The 22,561-nt window shown below is 30.7% G+C and overlaps 1 protein-coding gene across 2 annotated transcripts; it reads left to right on the top strand.

Annotated features, from left to right (window-relative positions):
• Positions 1-5,514: 5,514 nt before the first annotated feature.
• Positions 5,515-7,799, top strand: LOC105163022 (jasmonate ZIM domain-containing protein 1). 2 transcript variants are annotated; one of them, XM_011081227.3, is made up of 5 exons: positions 5,515-5,818; positions 6,080-6,227; positions 6,422-6,813; positions 6,954-7,011; positions 7,546-7,799. In XM_011081227.3, the coding sequence occupies exons 1-5, from the start codon at positions 5,650-5,652 to the stop codon at positions 7,637-7,639; spliced, it is 861 nt and encodes a 286-aa protein (XP_011079529.1). In that variant the 5' UTR covers positions 5,515-5,649; the 3' UTR covers positions 7,640-7,799. The 2 variants fall into 2 exon arrangements, with proteins under 2 accessions (XP_011079529.1, XP_011079536.1); XM_011081234.3 differs by lacking the exon at positions 6,954-7,011.
• The last annotated feature ends 14,762 nt before the right edge of the window (positions 7,800-22,561 follow it).

The following is a 22,561-nucleotide window of genomic DNA, read 5'->3' as shown; positions in this document are numbered from 1 at the left end:
ATTTTAAACTAATTTTTTTAGACCAAAAAAATAACTTTATATATATATATATATTTTTATGTTGATATGTTGTAATTATCTTACGTGAATAATAAAAATTTTAAACTATTGTGAACATAATAATAATAATATATTGCTTAACTTAAGATGAACTATTTTTTCAGTAGCAAAAAAAATTAAAATTATGAATAAATTTTATAATTGCGTCATATTCGCCACATAAAGATATAAAAAAAAAAAAAATTCCTTTACATAAAAAAATGACTAATTTGCTAAGTTTACAAACTTAAGGGACTATAGAAATTGATAAAATCAAACTTAATTTGACCGTTCTATCCTCCAAAATGTCAAACTCCAGCCACACTATCATCGAATGTTTATTGTCTGAGTCCATTTAAACATCTCAAATGTTTATTTTCAGAATAAGATCTAACAATTTTACATATATGCTTTAAAAATATTTCACAATATGTCTGATGAGCTTATAAATTCTCTTTAAATATGAATAAATAGTTCCTGGACAACCTTTTTAATTTATCTAATTACTGATAGTCATGCTCATTATTATGTGGAGCATAGTATAAATATGAGACATAGCTCGAACAATAAATATTCATAATCCAATAATTTTGGGGTTTGAATTTAGTAAGTATTACTACATGAATTTAAAATAGTTGGTTGTTGTATTTAGATAACAATAAATATCACGAATCTCGTTGCAGACGAGTGTAATGTCCACAATTGAATTAAAGAAGGTGGTAGAAACGTGTGAATTACATGTGAATTTAATAGCACCCATAACTTGAATACCAAAATCCAAGAATCAACACCACTCTTGATAAATCAATTTATTTATTTATTTTTTATAATCAAAATCTATAATTTTTTTCTCAATGATCAACATGAAGTTGCTTTGATAACCCTTAACATAGTTACTTTAATGGTGCAGATATTTCTTTGAAGATAGTACAGTGGTTTGAGCCTTAAATTTTTTTAGAGGTCTTGTGTTTAAATTTTGAATATATACATGAATCCACGAAAAAAACAGTACAAGTTTTGAATAAATCCCACATTGATTATGTCAAATTATCAAGAAATCAAAAAATTATATGCAAAAATCATATTTGAATTAATCATGATGAAATATCAATCTTGATATATATATATATATATATATTACCTATTAATTATATAACATAATTAAATTGGTCCTATTAATTAAAAAATCGCAATCAATATATTTTACGAGCTTCATTATCTTATTTTATTCAATTATTTAAAATAAGATTTGATATTTTATAAATTTCAAAAATATTTTATAAGATGTATGAATTTATGAAAATTTTGAGACAAATGTAGCTGAACACCTTTTGAGTACAAACTTCTTTAGCTAATAACTTATGGTCATTGCACGTTTTATATATATGGTCCACTTCCTTTTAATATATATAGGGATATATATATGGTCCACTTCCTTTTAATATATAACGGAAAATGAATAAAGTTTAAAGATCAAACAGCTCGAATAATAAATATTCATAGTCCAATAATTCACTATCATCAAATTTTGAGCGGGAATACTCTCCATAAGTATCACCATATAATTTTTAAATGATTGTTTCTTGTATTTAATTAACAATAAATATCACACGTCTCATGTCAAATAATCAGCTACACTCACAATAGAACTAAAAATAATTATCAAAAAATCAGCTCGAATCAAGTTTAACGAAATCATACTCGACATGTGACTGATGTATAATTTAAAAAATAGAATTTATGCAAGAGCTAAGTTATTACGTCTAACCGCCGTCTTTGAATTGTAACTGTTAAGAAAGTAGAAATATCAATGATCTTTATCGACATTGCACCACTAGAATTTAACAGCTATGGACCATTGGACTACTTGGCACGCCTTAATTGCACCAAGCGTCCTATCAAATGGGACTTTTAATTCTGTGCCAGGTGGCCACCGGTGTGAGTCTATATTTTTATATAATTAATATTTAATTGATTGATTTTTAATATTTAAATGTAATGAATAATATAATTTAAATGTACATAAATGTAATGCTGCATTTTGTGCACGTCATAAATTTTAATTTCAAGAAATTTTATATGAATTTACTGTAGTTATTACTGGCGTAGAACACGCTATCTATGTTATATATATTTTTTATATGGTGCTATAAATGATTCTTTTACGCAAAATGAAATTTTTATTTTTAATGGTTAAAATATAGTAATTCTGAATAGATTGATCGTTTTTTTATTATGTAAAACATAAATATTATGTTATACTTACTTGATATAAATAATTAAGCGAAGTTTGAGCGTCTTCTACTTTGTACTTTTCTATAAAATTATCATTGTTAATTATATCAATTACGGTTAATTTGTCCCTACTGTATAAAGAAGTCCAATTTAAACCAAAAATTGATTATATAACGAAGGTGCTATATTTATTATATTGTACTATTTAAGTTTTCGATATAAACAAGAAAAGTTGGAGCGTCTTCTACTCTACACTGTCTTACAAAGACTATTGTTGGCGATTATGTCGATAGCAGTTAACCTATCTGTACTGTATAATAAATTTGAATTTAAATCAAATTTGATTATTAAATGAATTTGCTATGTTTATTATGTTGTACTATTTAATTTCTCGAGGGCCTTCTGCTTTAAATTCTCCCTCGCAAACTATCATTGTCAATTGTGTCGATGGAACTTAATTTGCCTTTACTTTATAATAAATGAACGTCACCGTTTAAATTCGTTGTCCATTAATTTTTGTGAATTAATTGATTTGAACGAGCTTCATCTTGGTTAGCATCTCGTAAAAGTTATATTGCGCGGAATGTAGTAATTACACACGGCTTGTATCAACACACCGTATTAATAAATCTTACTTAAATAGTACCCATACTTGTCAGAATTTTAATAATCAACAAATAACATTATCAATTACCAGTATAAAATTTAAGTAACTAAATAATAATTACTATTAAAACACACCAATTATTTACATATTAGTGAGATTCAAACCCATGATAATCAGATCTCGATTTCACTAACTACGTGCAGCCGCATGCATGTTTGAGCAATTTAATAAAATAAAATAAATAAATAAACATGTGTGGTCAATTCACGAGTACAACTAACATATTCATATATATGAATAAAAAATCATATAATTAATTTTGTGAGTAAGTGAAATTATTCACATGATATTTCTTTATCTTCGCATGTTTGTAATTTATTACTCGGACAACGTCGGAAGGACAAAATCTGTAAATAGTACATATTTTCACTAACTAGATATTAATTAAAATCCCTACTTTTAACCTTACATAATTATTTTATTAAAAGAATATATTTAGGTACTTGAAATTCCTAAACACTTTATTGGTAAAATCTGAAAAGTACGAATTTAGAGGGACTAAAATTTCAATCATTAGAAAATGAAATTTCCAAGTACATATTTTGTCGTACAGTACAAATTGAATTTTACTAAAATTATTTATGGGTAGCTTAAACGACCAATCACAAGAGGGCTTCCACTTTGGTGAAGGATGGATGGGATTACTTAATTGGGAAAGGTACCGTGGGAGTAAATACTGGAGAGTAGAGGGGGTTTTCTGCAAATTTTATTGATGGCCTTTTGATTCATTGGAGGGCTGGTAGAAAAGTGCAAAGTCGTAGTTTGTTTGTGTTTGTCATGTACTCTTTTTTTTATTATAGTAATTAATCGTAATAAAAAAATATTTTTTTTTAGTGAAGTGTGGATTTATTAATTTTATTTATTATTTGGATGGTAAAATAGTCAACAAATTTGATTTTGTCATTTTAGAACCTTAAATTTATAAAATTTTAAACTAATCTTTTTTTAAGCGAAAAAAATAACTTTATATATATATTTTTTATGTTGATATGTTGTAATTATCTTATGTGAATAATAAAAATTTCAAACTCTTGTGAACATAATAATAATAATATATTACTTAACTTTAAATGAACTACTTTTTCAGTAGTTAAAAAAAATAAAATTATGAATAAATTTTATAAAATTTAACTAGTATGAAAATATAATAAATATACATATATAATCAGTAATTTTTTATTTCAAGAGTTATAGAATATTTTCTATAATATAGAACAACTAAAATGAATTTTATATTTATTTAAAATCCATCAAATAATCTAATTAAAAATACATTCCATCAATTTTTTCTTTAAAACTATAGTTGTTAATATTTATTAAACATTGTTAAGATTTAATTTTAAATAGACATACCTTTAACTCCTAAAATTTTTAATTCGACTTAGATTTTTTTATTATATTTATTAAATAAATTTTATAATTTTGATTTTTTTCAATTTTCAAAAAAAAAAAAGAGACTATTTATTTTCAGTTAAGCAATGTGTTATTCTAATATTTACAAGAGTTCAAGTTTTTATTTTTCATACAGGATATAATTGCATCATATTCACCACATAAGAATATAAAAAAATAAAACAATTTCCTTTATATAAAAAAGTATCTAATTTGCTAATTTTACAAACTTAAGAGACTATGTAAATTGATAAAATCAAATTTAATTTGACCATTCTATCCTCCAAAAAGTCAAACTCCAGCCACACTGTCATCGAAAAATAGTCAGGAAATGAACTAGAGGGATGATCAAGTCATGAAATGAACTTAAGGATTAAAGAGATTAATTTTAAACGAAAACTTAAGGAACCACTACAAAAAATTGAGGTTTCGCTACACTATAAATGACAACGGCTTATAAACTATGGCAACTCAATATATTAATCATCGTTAAATAAAATCAAAGTAAAAATTTAAAATTTTTACCACGATTAATCAATATTTGCCATGATTTTTTACTATAACTAAAACGTTAGCCATGGCCAAGACTATGGCAAATGTCCATTGTGAAATCGTGATTGATTTCTATTTCAAATTATTTTTTTCTTTTAGCTATAATAATTAATCATAGTGAAAAATCATATTTTTTCTAGTGAACCAAATATAACATTTTACCCCGTAAACTGCTTTTCAATTTAACAGTACCAAAATACAGAATAATCAGTTTAAAGAAAGCTTAGAAGATGGTTGAGCTAACAAGCTCCTTTCCAAAAGATAAAAAGTACTAATTAATATTGAAAAAAAAATAATATGTTTTTCAACTTATAATCATATTAAATACATAAATGCAATTAGCAATACTTATACGCTTTATTGTCTGATTCTATTTAAATATCTCTAAAGTTTATTTTCAGAATAAGATTTAACAATCTTATATATATGCTTAAAAAATATTTCATAATATGTCTGATGAGCTTATAAATTCTCTTTGAATATGAATAAATAGTTCATGGGCAACCTTTTTAATTTAGCTAATTACTGATAGTCATATATACTCATTATTATGTGGGGCATAGTATAAAGATGAGACATTGCTCAAACAATAAATATTCATATATATATATATATGTATATGTATATATATATTCCGTGACCCTAAAGCACAAGAACCTAATAAGCCTCGGTTCTCTCGAATTCTGTCTCTTGAGTCACAACTTAAAGGAAAACCACAAGATTCTTGACTGAAGAAGAATATCTGATCGAGGGAATTTTTCAACATGTCGAGTCACAGACATATTGCTGATGGCCGGAGACTGGGAAAAGCGCCGGAGAAATCCAACTTCGTGCAGACATGCAATCTACTAAGTCGGTATATTAAGGAGAAAGGAAGTCTCAGAGATTTGAATCTTGAAATTGGTGGAAAAGTTGAGAGTCTCGAAGCCATAGGTATTATACAACAAGAACAACTATATCCTATCTTTTTTTTTTTCCTTCATAGATTTTTGTTCTTTATATATGATCACTTTTGAATTGTTTGGTGTAATAAATAAGTGAAGATTCCCATGGTTTTTTCAGTTTTAAATAGTTTCTTGAAATAGTAAAAGAAAATCTTCATAGATATGAGGGATTTAGGATCAATTTTATATCTTGAAAATCTCTCGTTTTTTTTTTATTGATTGATTGTAACTGTTTTTTGCTTGATCTCAGTGAAGCCCGGGACATCGATCTCTCCACCAGCTTCTGCAACAATTTATAAAGTGAAATCAGCACAGCCCTTGACAGATCAGCACCCACCCATAACTCCTCATGACTCCTCCATTAATACAGCAGAACATGCTCCACATAAACAGACAAGGTTTCGATACCTCCTGTCCTTTTTTTTCTGCCTTCACTATTAATGTATTTAATGAGAAAAACTGACCCTTTTCCAAGAACCACAAGAATATTCTGGTTTTCGATTTTTTTTTTTATAAAAAAAATATTATTGTTTTATTCTTTTTGGTGTGTTTTGGAGTTGAATTTTGGAATCTTTTTCTTGATGAATTCCAGCAAAGAGGCGATGACAGAGAATCCCAAGACTGCTCAGTTGACGATTTTCTACTCGGGTAAAGTGTTGGTTTTTGATGATTATTCGGCCGACAAGGCCAGAGAACTCATGGCATTTGCCCGGAAAGGGAGCTCTAAAATGTCGTACGGCATTTTGTCGAACACCTTGGGAGAAAGGCCGAGCCCCGGCGCTGTTGTGGCCCCTACCCTGGCCTCCACCTCCACCCCACGAGATGGACTTCCGCCACGGCCTCAAGCGAGTAGCTATAATAAGGGTGTCGGCATTTCACCGGACACTTGTAAGGACAAATCGAACGCTGCATTTGCTGGGTCTGTGGCATCGAATTTCAGAGCAGAGGAACGGGTTTCTTCACAGTCGGAGGCTAACGATTTTGGTAATTGACTATACAGTTATTTTACCAATTTAATTTATTTATTTATTTTTTTTAAAAAAAAAAGAGGAAATGGAATAAGAAAATTTTAAATCTTGGATATGAATTTATATATATTTTTTTTTTTTTTTGTGGGGCTATAGATTTACCAATTGCAAGAAGGTCATCACTTCATCGGTTCCTTGAGAAGAGGAAAGAGAGGTAGCAACTTTGTGTTCATCATTTCATATATATATACACGTGTGTGTATGTTTAAAATTAGGATTGAAAAAACTTTTAAATAATTTTTTTATTCTGTCCAAAATATTCTTATAAGAAAAAGAAAAAAAGGACGAATAATAGCCATGGCTCCGGGATTTTTCCATTATTAGTCGCTCACCATCTAGTAGTGGAGTGATTTGGATGATACGTCTCTTGTTGAATTTTTAGGTGAAGTGAATTAAATAAAAAGTTGAAAAAGACATTTTGATTGTAGGGAAATGTGACAATTACATCAATAAATGGATGGAACGTCCATTTTCATCGGCTAATACTTCCATCAAAAGGCGTACAATTCAACAAAGATAATTTTTTAGTATTCAAAAATCAATGAACAGTTTTAACTTTAATAATAAATAAATATGATGACAGAACCCCAATTATTGCTACTGCTAGAGATAGTAAATGGTTATAAATTTCATATTTATGTTGAATTATCTAACACATTGAAATTTCTTGCACATGTCTACGGTGTAGGGCTGCTGGTGGAGGGCCTTATCAAGTTGAAGGACAGGCAGCAGCAGCCTCTCCTTCCAAGGGAGATGAGGGGCAGCTTGACCTCAAATTATAGCCATTTCTCCACTACTACAACTTCAAACAATTAGGGTTTCATATTTGAGTTTTTAGTTGAGAGAATTCCTAGCTAGGTTTGTTGTAATTGTTTGATTTTTTCAAGTATTTGTTAGTGTTATATGTCATTAATTACTAGAGAAAAAAAAATTATATTTGTACATAGTGATCTTCACCACTTTGAGTACCACAACCCATTTTCATTCTTATTAATTATATATCACCTTTACATTTCTTAAGTGAAGCAATTCATAAATAATTTAATTTTTTTTTCAACTTATAATCATATTAAGTACATAAATGCAATTGGCAATTCTCATACGCTTTATTGTCTGATTCTATTTAAATATTTAAAAAGTTTATTTTCAGAATAAGATCTAACAATCTTATATATATGCTTTAAAAATATTTCATAATATGTTTGATGAGCTTATAAATTCTCTTTAAATATGAATAAATAGTTCCTGGACAACCTTTTTAATTTATCTAATTACTGATAGTCATACTCATTATTATGTGGAGCATAGTATAAATATGAGACATAGCTCAAACAATAAATATTCATAATCCAATAATTTATTATCATAAAATTTTTGGGGTTTGAATTTAGTAAGTATTAAGAAATGAATTTAATACAGTTGGTTGTCGTATTTAGATAATAATAAATATCGCGAATTTTGCTGCAGACGAGTGTAATGCCCACAATTAAATTAAGGAAGATGGTAGAACGTATGAATTACATGTGAATTTAATAGCACCCATAACTTGAATACCAAAATCCAAGAATCAACACCGCTCTTGATATATCAATTTATTTTTTTATTTTTTTATAATCAAAATCTATAATTTTTTTTCTCAATGATCAACAAGAAGTTGCTTTGAAGATAGTCTAGTGGTTTGAGCTTCAAAATTTCCTTTTAGTGGTCTTCTGTTCAAAATTGGCGAAGAAAAGAGTACTAGTTTTGAAAAATTCCCGCATTGATTATGTCAAATTATCAAGAAATCAAAAAATCATATTTGAATTAATCATGATGAAAAATCAATAACATAATTAAATTAGTCCTATTAATTAAAATGTTGCAATCAATATATTTTACAAGCTCATTACCTTATTTTATCTAATTATTTAGAAATATATTTATTTTTAAATAAGATTTGCTATTTTATAAATTTAAAAAATATCTTATAAAATGATAAGATTTTTCCGATAAATTTAGCGTTTGAGCACAAACTTTTTCAGCTAATTACTTATGGTCATTGCACGTTATATATATAGGGATATACATATGGTCCACTTCCTTTTAATATGTACCGAAAAGTGAATTGAAGATCAAACAGCTCAAATAATAAATGTTCATAGTCCAATAATTAACTATTATCAAATTTTGAGCGGAAATCGATTATACTCTCGATAACTATCACAATATAATTTTTAAAATGATTGTTTCTTGTATTTAAATAACAATAAATATATCAATCTCGCGTCCTATAATTAGCAATATCTACAATAGAATTAAAAATGATAGTAAAATAATCAAATCAAGTTTAACGAAATCATACTCGATATGTGACTGATATATAATTTAAAAAATAGGATTTATGCAAGAGCTAAGTTATTACGCCTAACCACCGTCTTTGAATTGCAACTCCTAAGAAAATAGAAACATCAATGATTTTTATTGACATTGCACCACTAGAATTTAACAGCTATGGACCATTAGACCACCTGGCACGCACGCTTTAATTGCACCAAGCGCCCTATCAAATGGGACCTTTAAACTCTGTGCCAGGTGGCTGCCGCTCTGAGTCTATATTTTTATATAATTAAATTTAATTGATTAATTTTTTGTATTTAAATGTACATAAATGTTGCCAATTATATATGGCTTGCATTTTGTGCACGTCATAAATTTTAATTTCAAGAAATTTTGTATGGACGCTATCTACAGTTATATATATATATATATATATTAAATTAAATAAAAATATAATATATGATCTAATAAATGATTTTTTTATGTAAAATAAATTTTTTATTTTTAATGGCTAAAATATAATAGTTTTGAATAGATAGACCGACTTTTGATTATGTCAAACATAAACATTATGTTGTACTTTTTCGATATAAACAATTAAGCAAAGTTCGAGGGCCTTCTACTTTACACTTTTCTATAAAATTTATCATTGTTGATTATATCAATTTCGGTTAATTATCTCTATTGTATAAAAAAATTTAATTTAAACCAGAATTGATTATATAACGAAGGTGCTATATTTATTATGTTGTACTATTTAAGTTTTCGATATAAACAAGAAAACTTGGAGCGCTTTCTACTTTACACTATCCTACAAAGACTATCGTTGTTGATTATGTCGATCGCAGTTAATCTATCTCCACTGTACGATAGATTTTAATCTAAATAAAATTTGATTATTAATGAATTTGCTATATTTATTATGTTGTACTATTTAGTTTTCCGATTTAAATAAGCTAGGTTCAAGGCCCTTCTGCTTTACGTTCTCCTGTAAAAACTGTTGTTGTCAATCGTGTCGATGGAACTTAATTTGCCTCTACTTTATAATAAATGGACGTCACCGTTTAAATTCATTGTCCATTAATTTTTGTGAATTAATTGATTGAACGAGCTTCGTCCTGGTTGGCATCTCTAAAGTTATATTGCGCGGACTGTAGTAATTACACATGGCTTGTATCGACACACCGTATTAATAAGTCCTACTTAAATAGTACTCACACTTGTCATAATTTTAATAATCAACAATTAATATTACCGATTTCCATTTTACTAACCATGTTTGAGCAATTCAATAAAATAAAATAAATAAATAAACATGTGTGGTCAATTCACGAGTACAACTAACATATTCATATATATGAATAAAAAATCATATAATTATTTTTTTGAGTAAGTGAAATTATTCACATGATATTTCTTTATCTTCGCATGTTTGTAATTTATTACTCGGACAACGTCGGAAGGACAAAATCTGTAAATAGTACATATTTTCACTAATTAGATATTAATTAAAATCCCTACTTTTAACCTTACATAATTATTTTATTAAAAGAATATATTTAGGTACTTGAAATTCCTAACACTTTATTGGTAAAATCTGAAAAGTACGAATTTAGAGGGACTAAAATTTCAATCATTAGAAAATGAAATTTCCAAGTACATATTTTGTCGTACAGTACAAATTGAATTTTACTAAAATTATTTATGGGTAGCTTAAACGACCAATCACAAGAGGGCTTCCACTTTGGTGAAGGATGGATGGGATTACTTAATCGGGAAAGGTACCGTGGGAGTAAATACTGGAGAGTTGAGGGGGTTGTTAAGTTGTGAAGATTGATTTGAAGAAGAAAAGGATAACCTGATTCAACTTAGAATTCCCAAGTTGAGTTGGAGAAGGATAACCCGATTCAAAGTTGAGTTGGAGAAGGATAACCTCATTCAACTTAGAAATCCCAAGTTGAGTTGGAAAAAGGATAAGTCATGGCTATATATACTACTCTTATTAGCATTGTTTTATAGAGCAAAGTAGAATAGAGTAGAGAGAAAAGAAAGAGTTGAGACGAGGGTGAGTGTTGTTTTTCACGTGTGGTGAAGACTTGCATACAAGTGTGTGTGTGTTGTACTCCTCAATTTTCCTCCTCTTTGAGTGTTTTCTCCTGGCTTGGTATCGCCCCCAGACGTAGGATTTATATCCAAACTGGGTTAACAAATTCGTGTGTCTTTTATCGCCTTCATATTCCACCTGTTATCCATCTTAACCCGATCCATTTCCTAACAACTGGTATCAGAGCCTGGTTCAAGGAGTTAAGATGGAGGGAAAGTTTCCAGTCGAACGGTTCAATGGTTCCGACTTTGGGTTTTGGCGTATGCAGATGGAGGCCTACCTGTACGGGAAGGACCTGTACGAACCACTTGCAGAGAAGTCCGAGAAGACGAGTGATGAAGAATGGAAGGTGCTCGATCGAAAGGCGATGAGCGCAATAATCCTGTCGCTCTCTCGGAATGTCGCCTATCATGTGAAGGGAGCAAAGAGCACGAAGGAAGTTCTACAGACTCTTGCCGATATGTACGAGAAACCCTCAGCAATGAACAAGGTTATGCTGATGAAAAAACTATTCAGGTTGCAGATGGAGGAGAGGAAGTCGGTGGCCGATCACCTCAATGACTTCAACCAACTCACGACACAGCTGGCGTCTGTGGATATCGTGTTTGACGATGAGGTAAAAGCGTTAATTTTGCTTTCATCTTTACCTGACAGTTGGGATGTGGTTGTTACTTCAGTGAGCACTTCGTCTGGGAAGGAGAAGATGAAGTTCGACAACATCAGAGACATGATGTTGAACGAGGAAACCCGTAGAAAGCAAACGGGTGGATCATCTGGCTCTGCGCTACATACAGAGTCCAGAGGGAGACCTGACACACGGGGTAAATACCGTGGAAGGTCAAGGTCAAGGTCCAGGGGGAAGAACAAGGGCAAGAAGGAGATGGTGTGCTGGAACTGCGAGAAGCCCGGACACATGAAAAGCGAATGTCGGGCGCCAAAGAAGGAAAAGGAGGGCCGAACAGCGAATGCCGCGACGGAGGAGATCACGGATGCACTCTTGTTGAGTGTGAGCAGTTCTTCCGATGATTGGGTTGTGGATTCAGGGGCCTCATTCCACTCATGCAGCAACAAAGACATCATGGAGCCATACACCTCAGGTGATTTTGGCTTAGTTTATCTTGCAGATAACAAACCCCTCAAGATTGTAGGAAAGGGAGATGTGCGGATCAAATCAACGAATGGGTCATGCTGGACCCTACATGATGTGAGACACATACCAGGACTGAAAAGGAACTTGATCTCAGTCGGACAGCTGGATAGTGATGGATTCCACACGACGTTTGGAGACGCGAAGTGGAAGATCAGTCGGGGAGCAATGACTTTGGCTCGAGGACTAAAGTCGGGAACGCTCTACATGGCGGGAGGATCTAGTTCAAACATTCCCTTTGCAGGAACTGTATCGCAGGCTAACCTGTGGCACAATCGCTTGGGCCACATGAGCGAGAAAGGAATGAACGTGCTGAAGTCGAAAGGACGGTTGCCCGAGTTAAAATCGGTGGAGGTGGGTCATTGTGAACACTGCGTGTTCGGAAAGCAGAAGCGGGTGAGCTTCTTGACCACAGGAAGAACTCCGAGGAAAGAAAAGTTGGAGCTTGTTCACACCGATTTGTGGGGGCCAGCACCAGTGTCATCTCTTGGTGGATCAACGTACTACATGACATTCGTCGATGATTCCACTAGAAAGGTATGGGTGTATTTCTTAAAAAGAAAATCTGATGCCTTTGATACATTCAGGAGATGGAGGGCACTAGTGGAAAATGAGACAGGTCTACAAGTGAAATGTCTCAGATCGGATAACGGTGGCGAGTACAACAGTGAAGGTATCAAGAATTACTGCGCCGACCATGGAATCCGAATGCAGAAAACAATCCCGGGGACACCTCAGCAAAATGGCGTTGCTGAGAGGATGAACAGAACACTGAATGAGCGTGCGAGATGCATGCGATTGAAGAGCGGACTACCAAAGATGTTTTGGGCAGATGCAGTCAACACGGCTGCTTTCTTGATCAATCGAGGGCCTTCTGTCCCGTTGAACAACAGGATACCAGAAGAGGTATGGAGTGGTAAGAAAGTGGATCTTTCTTTCTTACGTACGTTTGGTTGTTCAGCCTATATTTTGAACGATGATCGGACTAAGCTGGATGCTAAGTCGATTAAATGTACATTCATTGGGTATGGGACTGACGAATTTGGGTATAGATTCTGGGATGATCAAAACCGGAAAATAATTCGTAGCAGGAATGTTATATTCAATGAGGATGTAATGTACAACGACAGGAAGGTAAGCCCGGACGATGACAAGAAGGAAAGGGAATTTGTTGATCTCGATATTTCAAATTCCGGGATCATGAGACCAGCAGATACGGATTCAGTGGGAGTTCAGACGGACGAAACCGAACAAACGGAGATAGAGCCAGAACCAGTATCGGAGGAACCGATTACTGAAAGCAGCACACCCTTGGCACTAGGTCGAGAACCGAGGCTGAGAAGGGCCCCAGATAGGTACTCCCCCTCTCTTTATTACTTGCTTTTGTCTGATTGTGGAGAACCCGAATGTTACGCAGAGGCAGTCAATGATGTCCACAAGAGCAAGTGGGAGCTTGCGATGAACGACGAGATGAACTCGTTGAAGAAAAACAACACATGGGAATTGTGTCAGCTCCCAAAAGGAAAGAAGGCCCTACAGAACAGATGGGTCTATCGGGTTAAGGAAGAATCAGACGGGAAGAAGCGGTACAAGGCAAGACTCGTAGTAAAGGGATTCCAACAAAGATACGGTATTGACTTTACTGATGTTTTTACACCTGTTGTCAAGTTAACTACTATTCGTCTTGTGTTGAGCATGGTAGCGGCAGAGAACTTGGAGTTACAACAGATGGATGTAAAGACAGCCTTCCTACACGGGGATCTTGAGGAGGAGATATACATGGTACAACCAGAGGGGTATAATGGAGATGATCAGCAGGTGTGTCGCCTGAAGAAAAGCCTGTATGGATTGAAACAGGCTCCGCGGCAGTGGTACAGGAAGTTTGACAACTTCATGCTAGAGATAGGTTTCTCTAGATGCAATGCTGATCATTGCTGCTACGTGAAGAGGTTCGATGAGTTTTTTATCATTCTACTCCTGTATGTTGATGACATGTTGATAGCAGGATCAAATGTCAAGGAGATCAATAGGCTCAAGGATCAGTTATCGAGGAAGTTTGACATGAAAGATCTTGGCGAAGCAAGACAGATATTGGGCATGAAAATCACAAGGGACAAAGGTATTGGTAAATTATGGTTATCTCAATCTGATTATATTGAGAAGGTATTATGCAGATTCAAGATGGAAAATGCAAAACCGGTTGGAACGCCATTGGGAAATCAGTTCAAACTATCCAACAGTGATTCGCCCCAGACTGACTCCGAACGTGCAAAGATGAGAGTCACACCGTATGCCTCAGCAATTGGGAGCCTGATGTATGCTATGATCTGTACTCGACCGGATATAGCACATGCAGTGGGAGTAGTTAGCCGTTTTATGAGCAATCCAGGAGTGATGCACTGGGAAGCTGTGAAATGGATTCTTAGGTACCTGAGGGGTACTAAGGACCGAGCATTGGTGTTTGGTAAGGGCAAGCTTACCTTGTTTGGGTTTGTTGACGCTGATTTTGCAGGGAGTGACTATGACAAAAGGAGGAGCACTACAGGGTACGTGTTCACATATGGCGGTACAGCCGTATCCTGGGTCTCAAAGTTGCAGAAGGTTGTCACACTGTCCACGACGGAAGCTGAGTACGTGGCAGTTACTGAGGCAGCTAAGGAGCTCATTTGGCTGCAACACTTGTTGGGTGAATTAGGGAAACCTCAGGCAGATGTGATTCTTCATAGCGATAGCCAGAGTGCGATCCATCTGGCAAAGAATCCCGCGTTCCATTCGCGGACAAAGCACATCGAGATCAAGTACCATTTCATCCGACAACTTCTGGAGAAGAAGGCACTGCAGCTGGAGAAGATCCAAGGAGAAAAGAATCCTGCGGACATGCTGACCAAGGCGGTTGCGATGGCGAAGTTGAAGCTGTGTACGGCTTCGACTGGCCTTGATGACTAGAGTGGACAAACCCGGCGGTACCAAGAAAGAAGTGGAGAAAAGCTAATCAATCTTCAAGTGGGAGATTGTTAAGTTGTGAAGATTGATTTGAAGAAGAAAAGGATAACCTGATTCAACTTAGAATTCCCAAGTTGAGTTGGAGAAGGATAACCCGATTCAAAGTTGAGTTGGAGAAGGATAACCTCATTCAACTTAGAAATCCCAAGTTGAGTTGGAAAAAGGATAAGTCATGGCTATATATACTACTCTTATTAGCATTGTTTTATAGAGCAAAGTAGAATAGAGTAGAGAGAAAAGAAAGAGTTGAGACGAGGGTGAGTGTTGTTTTTCACGTGTGGTGAAGACTTGCATACAAGTGTGTGTGTGTTGTACTCCTCAATTTTCCTCCTCTTTGAGTGTTTTCTCCTGGCTTGGTATCGCCCCCAGACGTAGGATTTATATCCAAACTGGGTTAACAAATTCGTGTGTCTTTTATCGCCTTCATATTCCACCTGTTATCCATCTTAACCCGATCCATTTCCTAACAGGGGTTTCTGCAATTTTCATTGAATGCCTTTTGATTAATTGGAGGGCTGGTAGAAAAGTGCAAAATGTGGGAATATGGGAAATGACGCTTATGGGCTTTGTCTTTTTTCCTTTTCTTCGGAACTAGGAAGAAAAGTCTTTTTTTTTTTTTTTTAATTACAACTAGCGGTCATCTCTCTATATATAATAAATATTTTTTTAAAATAAAATATTTATAAATAAAAACAAAATATATAAATTAATATATTATATTTTATAAAAAATAAATAAATAAAAGAATTAACTTAGGAGTATTATCGACATAATAAAAAAAAAGGTGTTGTATTGTTATAAAAAAATGTTTGTCAATGAAATATATATATTTTTATATGAGTATGGATCATTGATTTTTTTCGATGCAATTATGTCTGTGTTTGAATAATTTACGATATATGATACGAAAAAAGAGTATGAAATTAATTTTATATTCTCTCTTTTTTTCGAAGGGGAATTGCTTTGAATTTGAGTTTTTCTTTTTTTTTTATAAAAAAAGTGGTTTCGATGAAACTTAATTTTTAAAAAAAATTGAAAAATAACAAAAACAATACAAAACATTATTTTTACACTCAAAATGTAGATTCAATTTATCTGATGGGAAGGCCAAATGAACACATAAAAATGAGGGGGGAGAAAAGGACTAAAAGATGAGTAAGTGGGCAAGTTGCAAATCATTATAGTCCAAACACAAACTAATAAAGTATCTTAGTAGGAGAATCTACCCTAACATTAAGTCTTGTATGTCATTTTAATCAACCATATACTTAAAAAATAATATTAATAAACGCTATATTTGATCCCTTAAATTTTTATTCAAAATTATTTTGATTCCTCAAGTTTATTTCTTAACTTTAACATATTTAAACTTTAGTGTTTGTCTCAATTTGGTCCTCTAACCATTTTTCGGAGAAAATATAGCCGGATTTTAATTTTTTTGAGGGTAAAATGATTAAAATTTTTTGATTTTATCACTTTAGCCCCTTAAATTGGTAAAACTGTCAAGTTAATCTTTTTGTAAACGAGTTATGTTGATATATTTTAATTATTTTATGTGGATAATGAATTTCTTGTCAGCATAATAATAATATATTGTTTAACTTAAAATAAATAATTTTTTTTTCTGTAGTTAAAATTAAAAACTAAAATTATGAATAAATTTTATATAACTCATATAATCTAAAATTATAATAAAAAAATCTAAATCAGTAATTTTTTATTTCAAAAGTTAAAGATAAGTCCAAAAAATTAAACCTTAACAATATTTATAAAATATTTGAGTTTTTGAATAAAAAGAAGGTAAATTATGCTTTTTAACTAGATTCTTTAGTATTATATATATATATATATATATAATTACTTAGTAGTGCCATTTCATAGAAAAACTCTTAAAATGAATTTTTTATATTTGAAATCCACCAATCAATCTAATTAAAAGCATATTCCACCAACTTTTTTTTTAAAATTATGTATGATCTAAGATTTCAATTCTTCCGTGTTTCAGCAGTAACATATTGTTCCATGGAGCTAAGGTCCAAAATATGGAAGAAAGAAATGTTTCCACCACTCTACCACCCAGTCAATTCTGTTCCACTTAATCCCTCTTTCATAGCCACATATCTTTCCGGCTTTAGGAATGGGAAATCTTTTTCCTATTACATGAATCCAATTTTCATTTCATCCGGAAAAAGCCATTTTTTTCTTAACAATATCTTTGTCATTTGATCCAATAGCATTAGATAAGAACAGAGTTGATAAATACTGACAACTCTCGGATAGAGTATTAGAACGGACAGATCCATTAGATAATGAACTACTGGTTCTAAGCCATCTCTGACGATTAATCAACAATTCGAAGTGCTTTTCTTGTGTAGTCTTGATAAACCAGCGTTTATATATAGATCGTAATTGTTAATATTTAATAAATTCTTTTAACATTTAATTTTATTAAAAGTATACCTTTAACTACTAAGATAAAAAATTTGACTTAGATTTTTTTATTATATTTTTAGATCAGATAATTTTATTAAATCTATTTTATATTTCATTCTTTTTACAAAAAAAAAACTATTTTATTTTAAGTGAAGCATTATTATTATTATGTTCACAAAAATTTAAAATTTTTATTTTTATACAAGATAATTACAGCATATTCACTATATAAAATACAAAAAGAAATAGTTTTCTTTCTAAAATAGGACTGATTTGGTAATCTTTTACAAATTTAAAGGACCAAAGTGATAAAATCAAACTTAAATTGACCATTTTACCTTCCAAAAAGTCAAGCTCCGGCCATATTTTCATCAAAAATGATTAGAGGGACTAAACTAAGATAAAAATTCAAGTTTAGAGATGCTAAATTCAAGAAATTGATATAAGGGACTAATTTTCATAGGAATCTTTTTAAACATTTTCATTATCAGAGAGGGTTCCTGAATTTTTCCCCTAATTTTTTAGTATTCGATCTAATCTAAAAATATGAAAATCGATGAACAATTTAACTTTAATAATAAATAAATATCATCACAAAACCCCAGTTATTGCTACTCCTTGGGATAGTAAATGGTTATAAATTTCACAGTTATGTTGAATTATCTAACACATTGAAATTTCTTCCATATGTCTATGGTGTAGCGCTGCTGGTGGAGGGCCTTATCAAGTTGAAGGACAGGCAACAGCCTCTCCTTCCAAGGGAGATGAGGGGCAGCTTGACCTCAAATTATAGCCATTTCTCTACTACTACTACTTGAAACAATTAGGGTTTGACATATGGCTGTTTCATATTTGAGTTTAATTGACATTGATTGAGAGAATTCCTAGCTAGGTTTGTTGTAATTGTTTGATTTTTTCAAGTATTTGTTAGTGTTATATGTCATTAATTACTAGAGAAAAAAAAAATTATATTTGTACATAGTGATCTTGACCACTTTGAGTACCACAACCCATTTTCATTCTTATTAATCATATATCACCTTTATTTTTCTTAAGTGAAGCAATTAATAAATAATTTGTAAATATCGATCATCGATTCAAACGTGAACTATATATATATATTTTTTTAATTTCATTTGTATTCATAGCATCTTGAATATTTTGATTGGAATAGTATTGAAAATACTGATATATACTTATTCTCGTCTTCTTAGTTCCGTCTTTGAAGAGAGGATTTTAAAATATTCTGATTATTTTTTTGTATGTTTAAAAGGTCATTTTCAGATATATGCATCCATTTTTTTATGGGAGAAATGGCTAAGGACAATTAAATATATTACCTATGCATCTATGTACCTTCCAGCAGGTCGGAACATCCGACCGGCATACCCGATTGACCTTGAATGGCAACCATGAATAGACATATGATTAGAAGAGAACATATACAAATCATATAATGTGCGGAATGTTATAAGTACCCCGATACCACCTTTCATTTGGTGAGTTGTTAATTGCATTAAATTACGAACATTTATTATTATTTTATTATAATATCATAATTATTAACTGACTTAAATATTTAAGTCAGCCTGACATCTGATTCATAGATGTATTTTCAATATTATATGAGTAATTTATATAAACAGACAATTTAAATAAGTAAATGTAGATATAATTTTCCCTTAAATTCATCATAAATTTTCAAGTTATCATTTTTTGAAGAAAATGATTGATTAAAAAGTCCTCCCTTCTTTCTCAATCCCTATAAATAATTCGGCTTTATACTACTTATGCATGGTTGGTTTCGGGATGATAAAATTCCTAAAAAACATAGTTCCTCTCTTTAAACAATTAATTCTACTGTAAATGTGATTCTGTCCTTTTTTTTTTTTTTGTCTGAATAGTTACATAATTGAATATTTTAATTGAGTATTAGAAAATTAATTATGACATAATTTTCTTGGAAAAAATAATAATTATACCGTTTGAATTCAAAATTCTATAATTGATTATGCAAATTTAAATTTCAAAGATAACTTCATTATTAAGGTTAATGACGAATCAAAAAATTATTTAATAAACATAATATGTAGTTAGATAAAAAAAAATTATGGTATATTAAAAATTATAAAGCTTTTATCAACCTGATAATTTAAAAAATAAATTTGATTTTATATTTGAAATATAAAACTGAACTGCTAAATCAAAAAGGACAACAGACCAGCCTAACCTATTATTTTGTACCATTTATAATTGAAAAAAAGGTCAAGCCCAATGCTATATTGGGCCCCAAAAAATAGGCCTAGTTAATAACACTATGTTTGGATTAGTATTTTGAATGTTTTGTTTTGGTGTTTTGGAGATAAAGAGTGAAAAATAGAAATAAGTAAGTATGTGTTTTTGAAATAGATGGTATGTTTGAATTTGTATTTTGATATAATATAAAATAGTGTAAAATAAGTGGTGTAGGTTTGATGTTGGAATTTGGGAGACAGTAGTTACTATTCATTGTCAAATCATGTCTTTGAATATATATATCTATTAATATATATGTGTATGTATATAGTATTTTGTTTGTTAGTGAAATATAGTATATATATATTTATGTTAAGTAATTTTTTTTATTGATGAATTTATTTTTATATTTTAAATAATAATTATAAATTTAATGCATAATAATACATTGTAGTATTGTCTCCAAAATTATTTTATTAGACTTTATCTTTGGAACGAAAAAATATAATATATAAAATTTAAATAAAAAATTTAGAAAGAAATATGTATTATTGGTATATTGTCCTCGATTTTCAAATTTCTTAAATATTTCATTGGAATAGGAAAAAGGAAGAAGAAAGAGAATAAAACAACAAAAAAGAGAGAAGGAAGAAATACAATAAAAAAAGAAAAAAGAGAAAAAAAATATTTTAAAAATAAAATCTGCAACACCTAGTCAAAGTGTGCATAATTGTAAACCAAATATGATTTTGTGCTTTGGCCCATCTTATTCAAACATTGTGTTACTATTTATGATAATTAAAATAATTTAAAATATATATTGTATATTTGATTTTGTTTTTGGGAGGACAAAAATTTTTGTTCACGGTAAAATCATGTTTCCTCTATACGAATTTATATATGTATATAATATTATTTTTTGGTCGGTTGAATTTTATGTATTATTATTATATAATAGCAGATAATTATTATTTTATTTATATTATACTTAAAAATGATATGAATTTAAAATAAAATCAATACGAAAACAACACACTACCAATTTCTATTTAAAAAAAAAAGAAAGAATGAATTTTTAATTTTTTTTTTTTTTTGGTCCCAATCTAAGAAGACGAATGGGTTATGACATTTTTGCATACCACTTGTTCAAAAATAAACATATTCATCTTGTTGGTCCCAATCCCAGAAGTCCATAGCAAAATGCGTCTTCATGCAGCCTAATCTTTGGTGTGGCATTGCAAGCTGCAACCGCAAAATTTTATATGACGGACCAAATACTCAATACGTCTTAACACAAAAACAACGCTTGCAATTTCCCCTATAAACAACATACAAATTAAGGACTTGCAATTATCGAAATTTTTTAATTTTGGAATCCCTTAAGCAATAATAAGCTCCACATAAATAATAATAATAAAAAAAAACATTAGGAAAAGTGGGAGTCGACTCCATTTTCGATAGTAACACAAAGGGTAAATTGCATAACATTTCTTTTATTTTCAAAATTTAGTTAAAAATCTCTATGTGTTAAAAATATAAGCAAAAAATTCCATATATTTTATAAAATACAGCAAAATACCCCAATTCTATTAGAAATTAACTGAGAGCGTGTGACACTCACTTATTGTGCCCCTAGACCTGATTTTTTGGACTTTTTTGGAATTATTTTAAATGTATAATGTCCCTTTCTTTCATATTTAAATATATTTTAAATTATTTTATTTAATAATTAATTTAAATTATTTATTGATTCCAAATATATTACAATAAATTATATTTATTTATAACATATATTAATTTAATATAAAGTTACCTAAAAAGTATATAAATATTTTAAAAAATAAAATTTTGAATTTAAAAAACACAATACAAATTTTAAAAAAATTAATATCAATTGTTTTAAACTATATTATTTAAATTAAATATTAAAATTTTAAAAATTAAATTATTTCTACTTTACTTTTAAAAAATATTTTTTTTACCTTATTCCCCATTGCCAGCATATAGTGGTCAGCCACGGCACTTGGGCAACCACCATCACCCAAATCTAGTCGGCACCCCTTCCAGAAGGGGGCGGCAGGGGCAACGGAAAGGCCTCACCCCCTTTGGCGGGGCAATCTCACCGTCGCCGCCAACAAATACATATATATATATATATATATATTAAAATTCACTTTTCAAATTAAAAATATATATGCAATATAAAAGTCACTTATAATAATTATATATTATTAACTCAATTAAATTTGTATTAATTTAAATATATTTTATTTATTTAAATTACTTAAGGTTTGAATCATTCATTTTTTATCATTGAAGATCAAGTATAAAGATCAATTCAGTAAAAATTTAGCTTATCTAACAAAAGGGGAGAATATGTAACATTTTAGAAACACCTGGGATTTTTTACATTTTTTTTTTAAAACACAGGGCATTTTATGCAATTTACGCATTCTTTAAACCAGC

The sequence above is a fragment of the Sesamum indicum genome, linkage group LG1 (assembly GCF_026168435.1).
Source record: "Sesamum indicum cultivar Baizhima isolate 11 linkage group LG1, ASM2616843v1, whole genome shotgun sequence".
Classification (NCBI taxonomy): domain Eukaryota; kingdom Viridiplantae; phylum Streptophyta; class Magnoliopsida; order Lamiales; family Pedaliaceae; genus Sesamum; species Sesamum indicum.
This window is presented reverse-complemented; position numbering and strand designations above follow the sequence as displayed.

Coding starts and splice junctions, on each gene's coding strand:
- LOC105163022 (XM_011081227.3), top strand. CDS start 5,650: ATGTCGAGTCACAGACATATTGCTGATGGCCGGAGACTGGGAAAAGCG. Junction 5,819..6,079: donor TGAGAGTCTCGAAGCCATAG/GTATTATACAAC, acceptor GCTTGATCTCAG/TGAAGCCCGGGACATCGATC. Junction 7,012..7,545: donor CTTGAGAAGAGGAAAGAGAG/GTAGCAACTTTG, acceptor TCTACGGTGTAG/GGCTGCTGGTGGAGGGCCTT.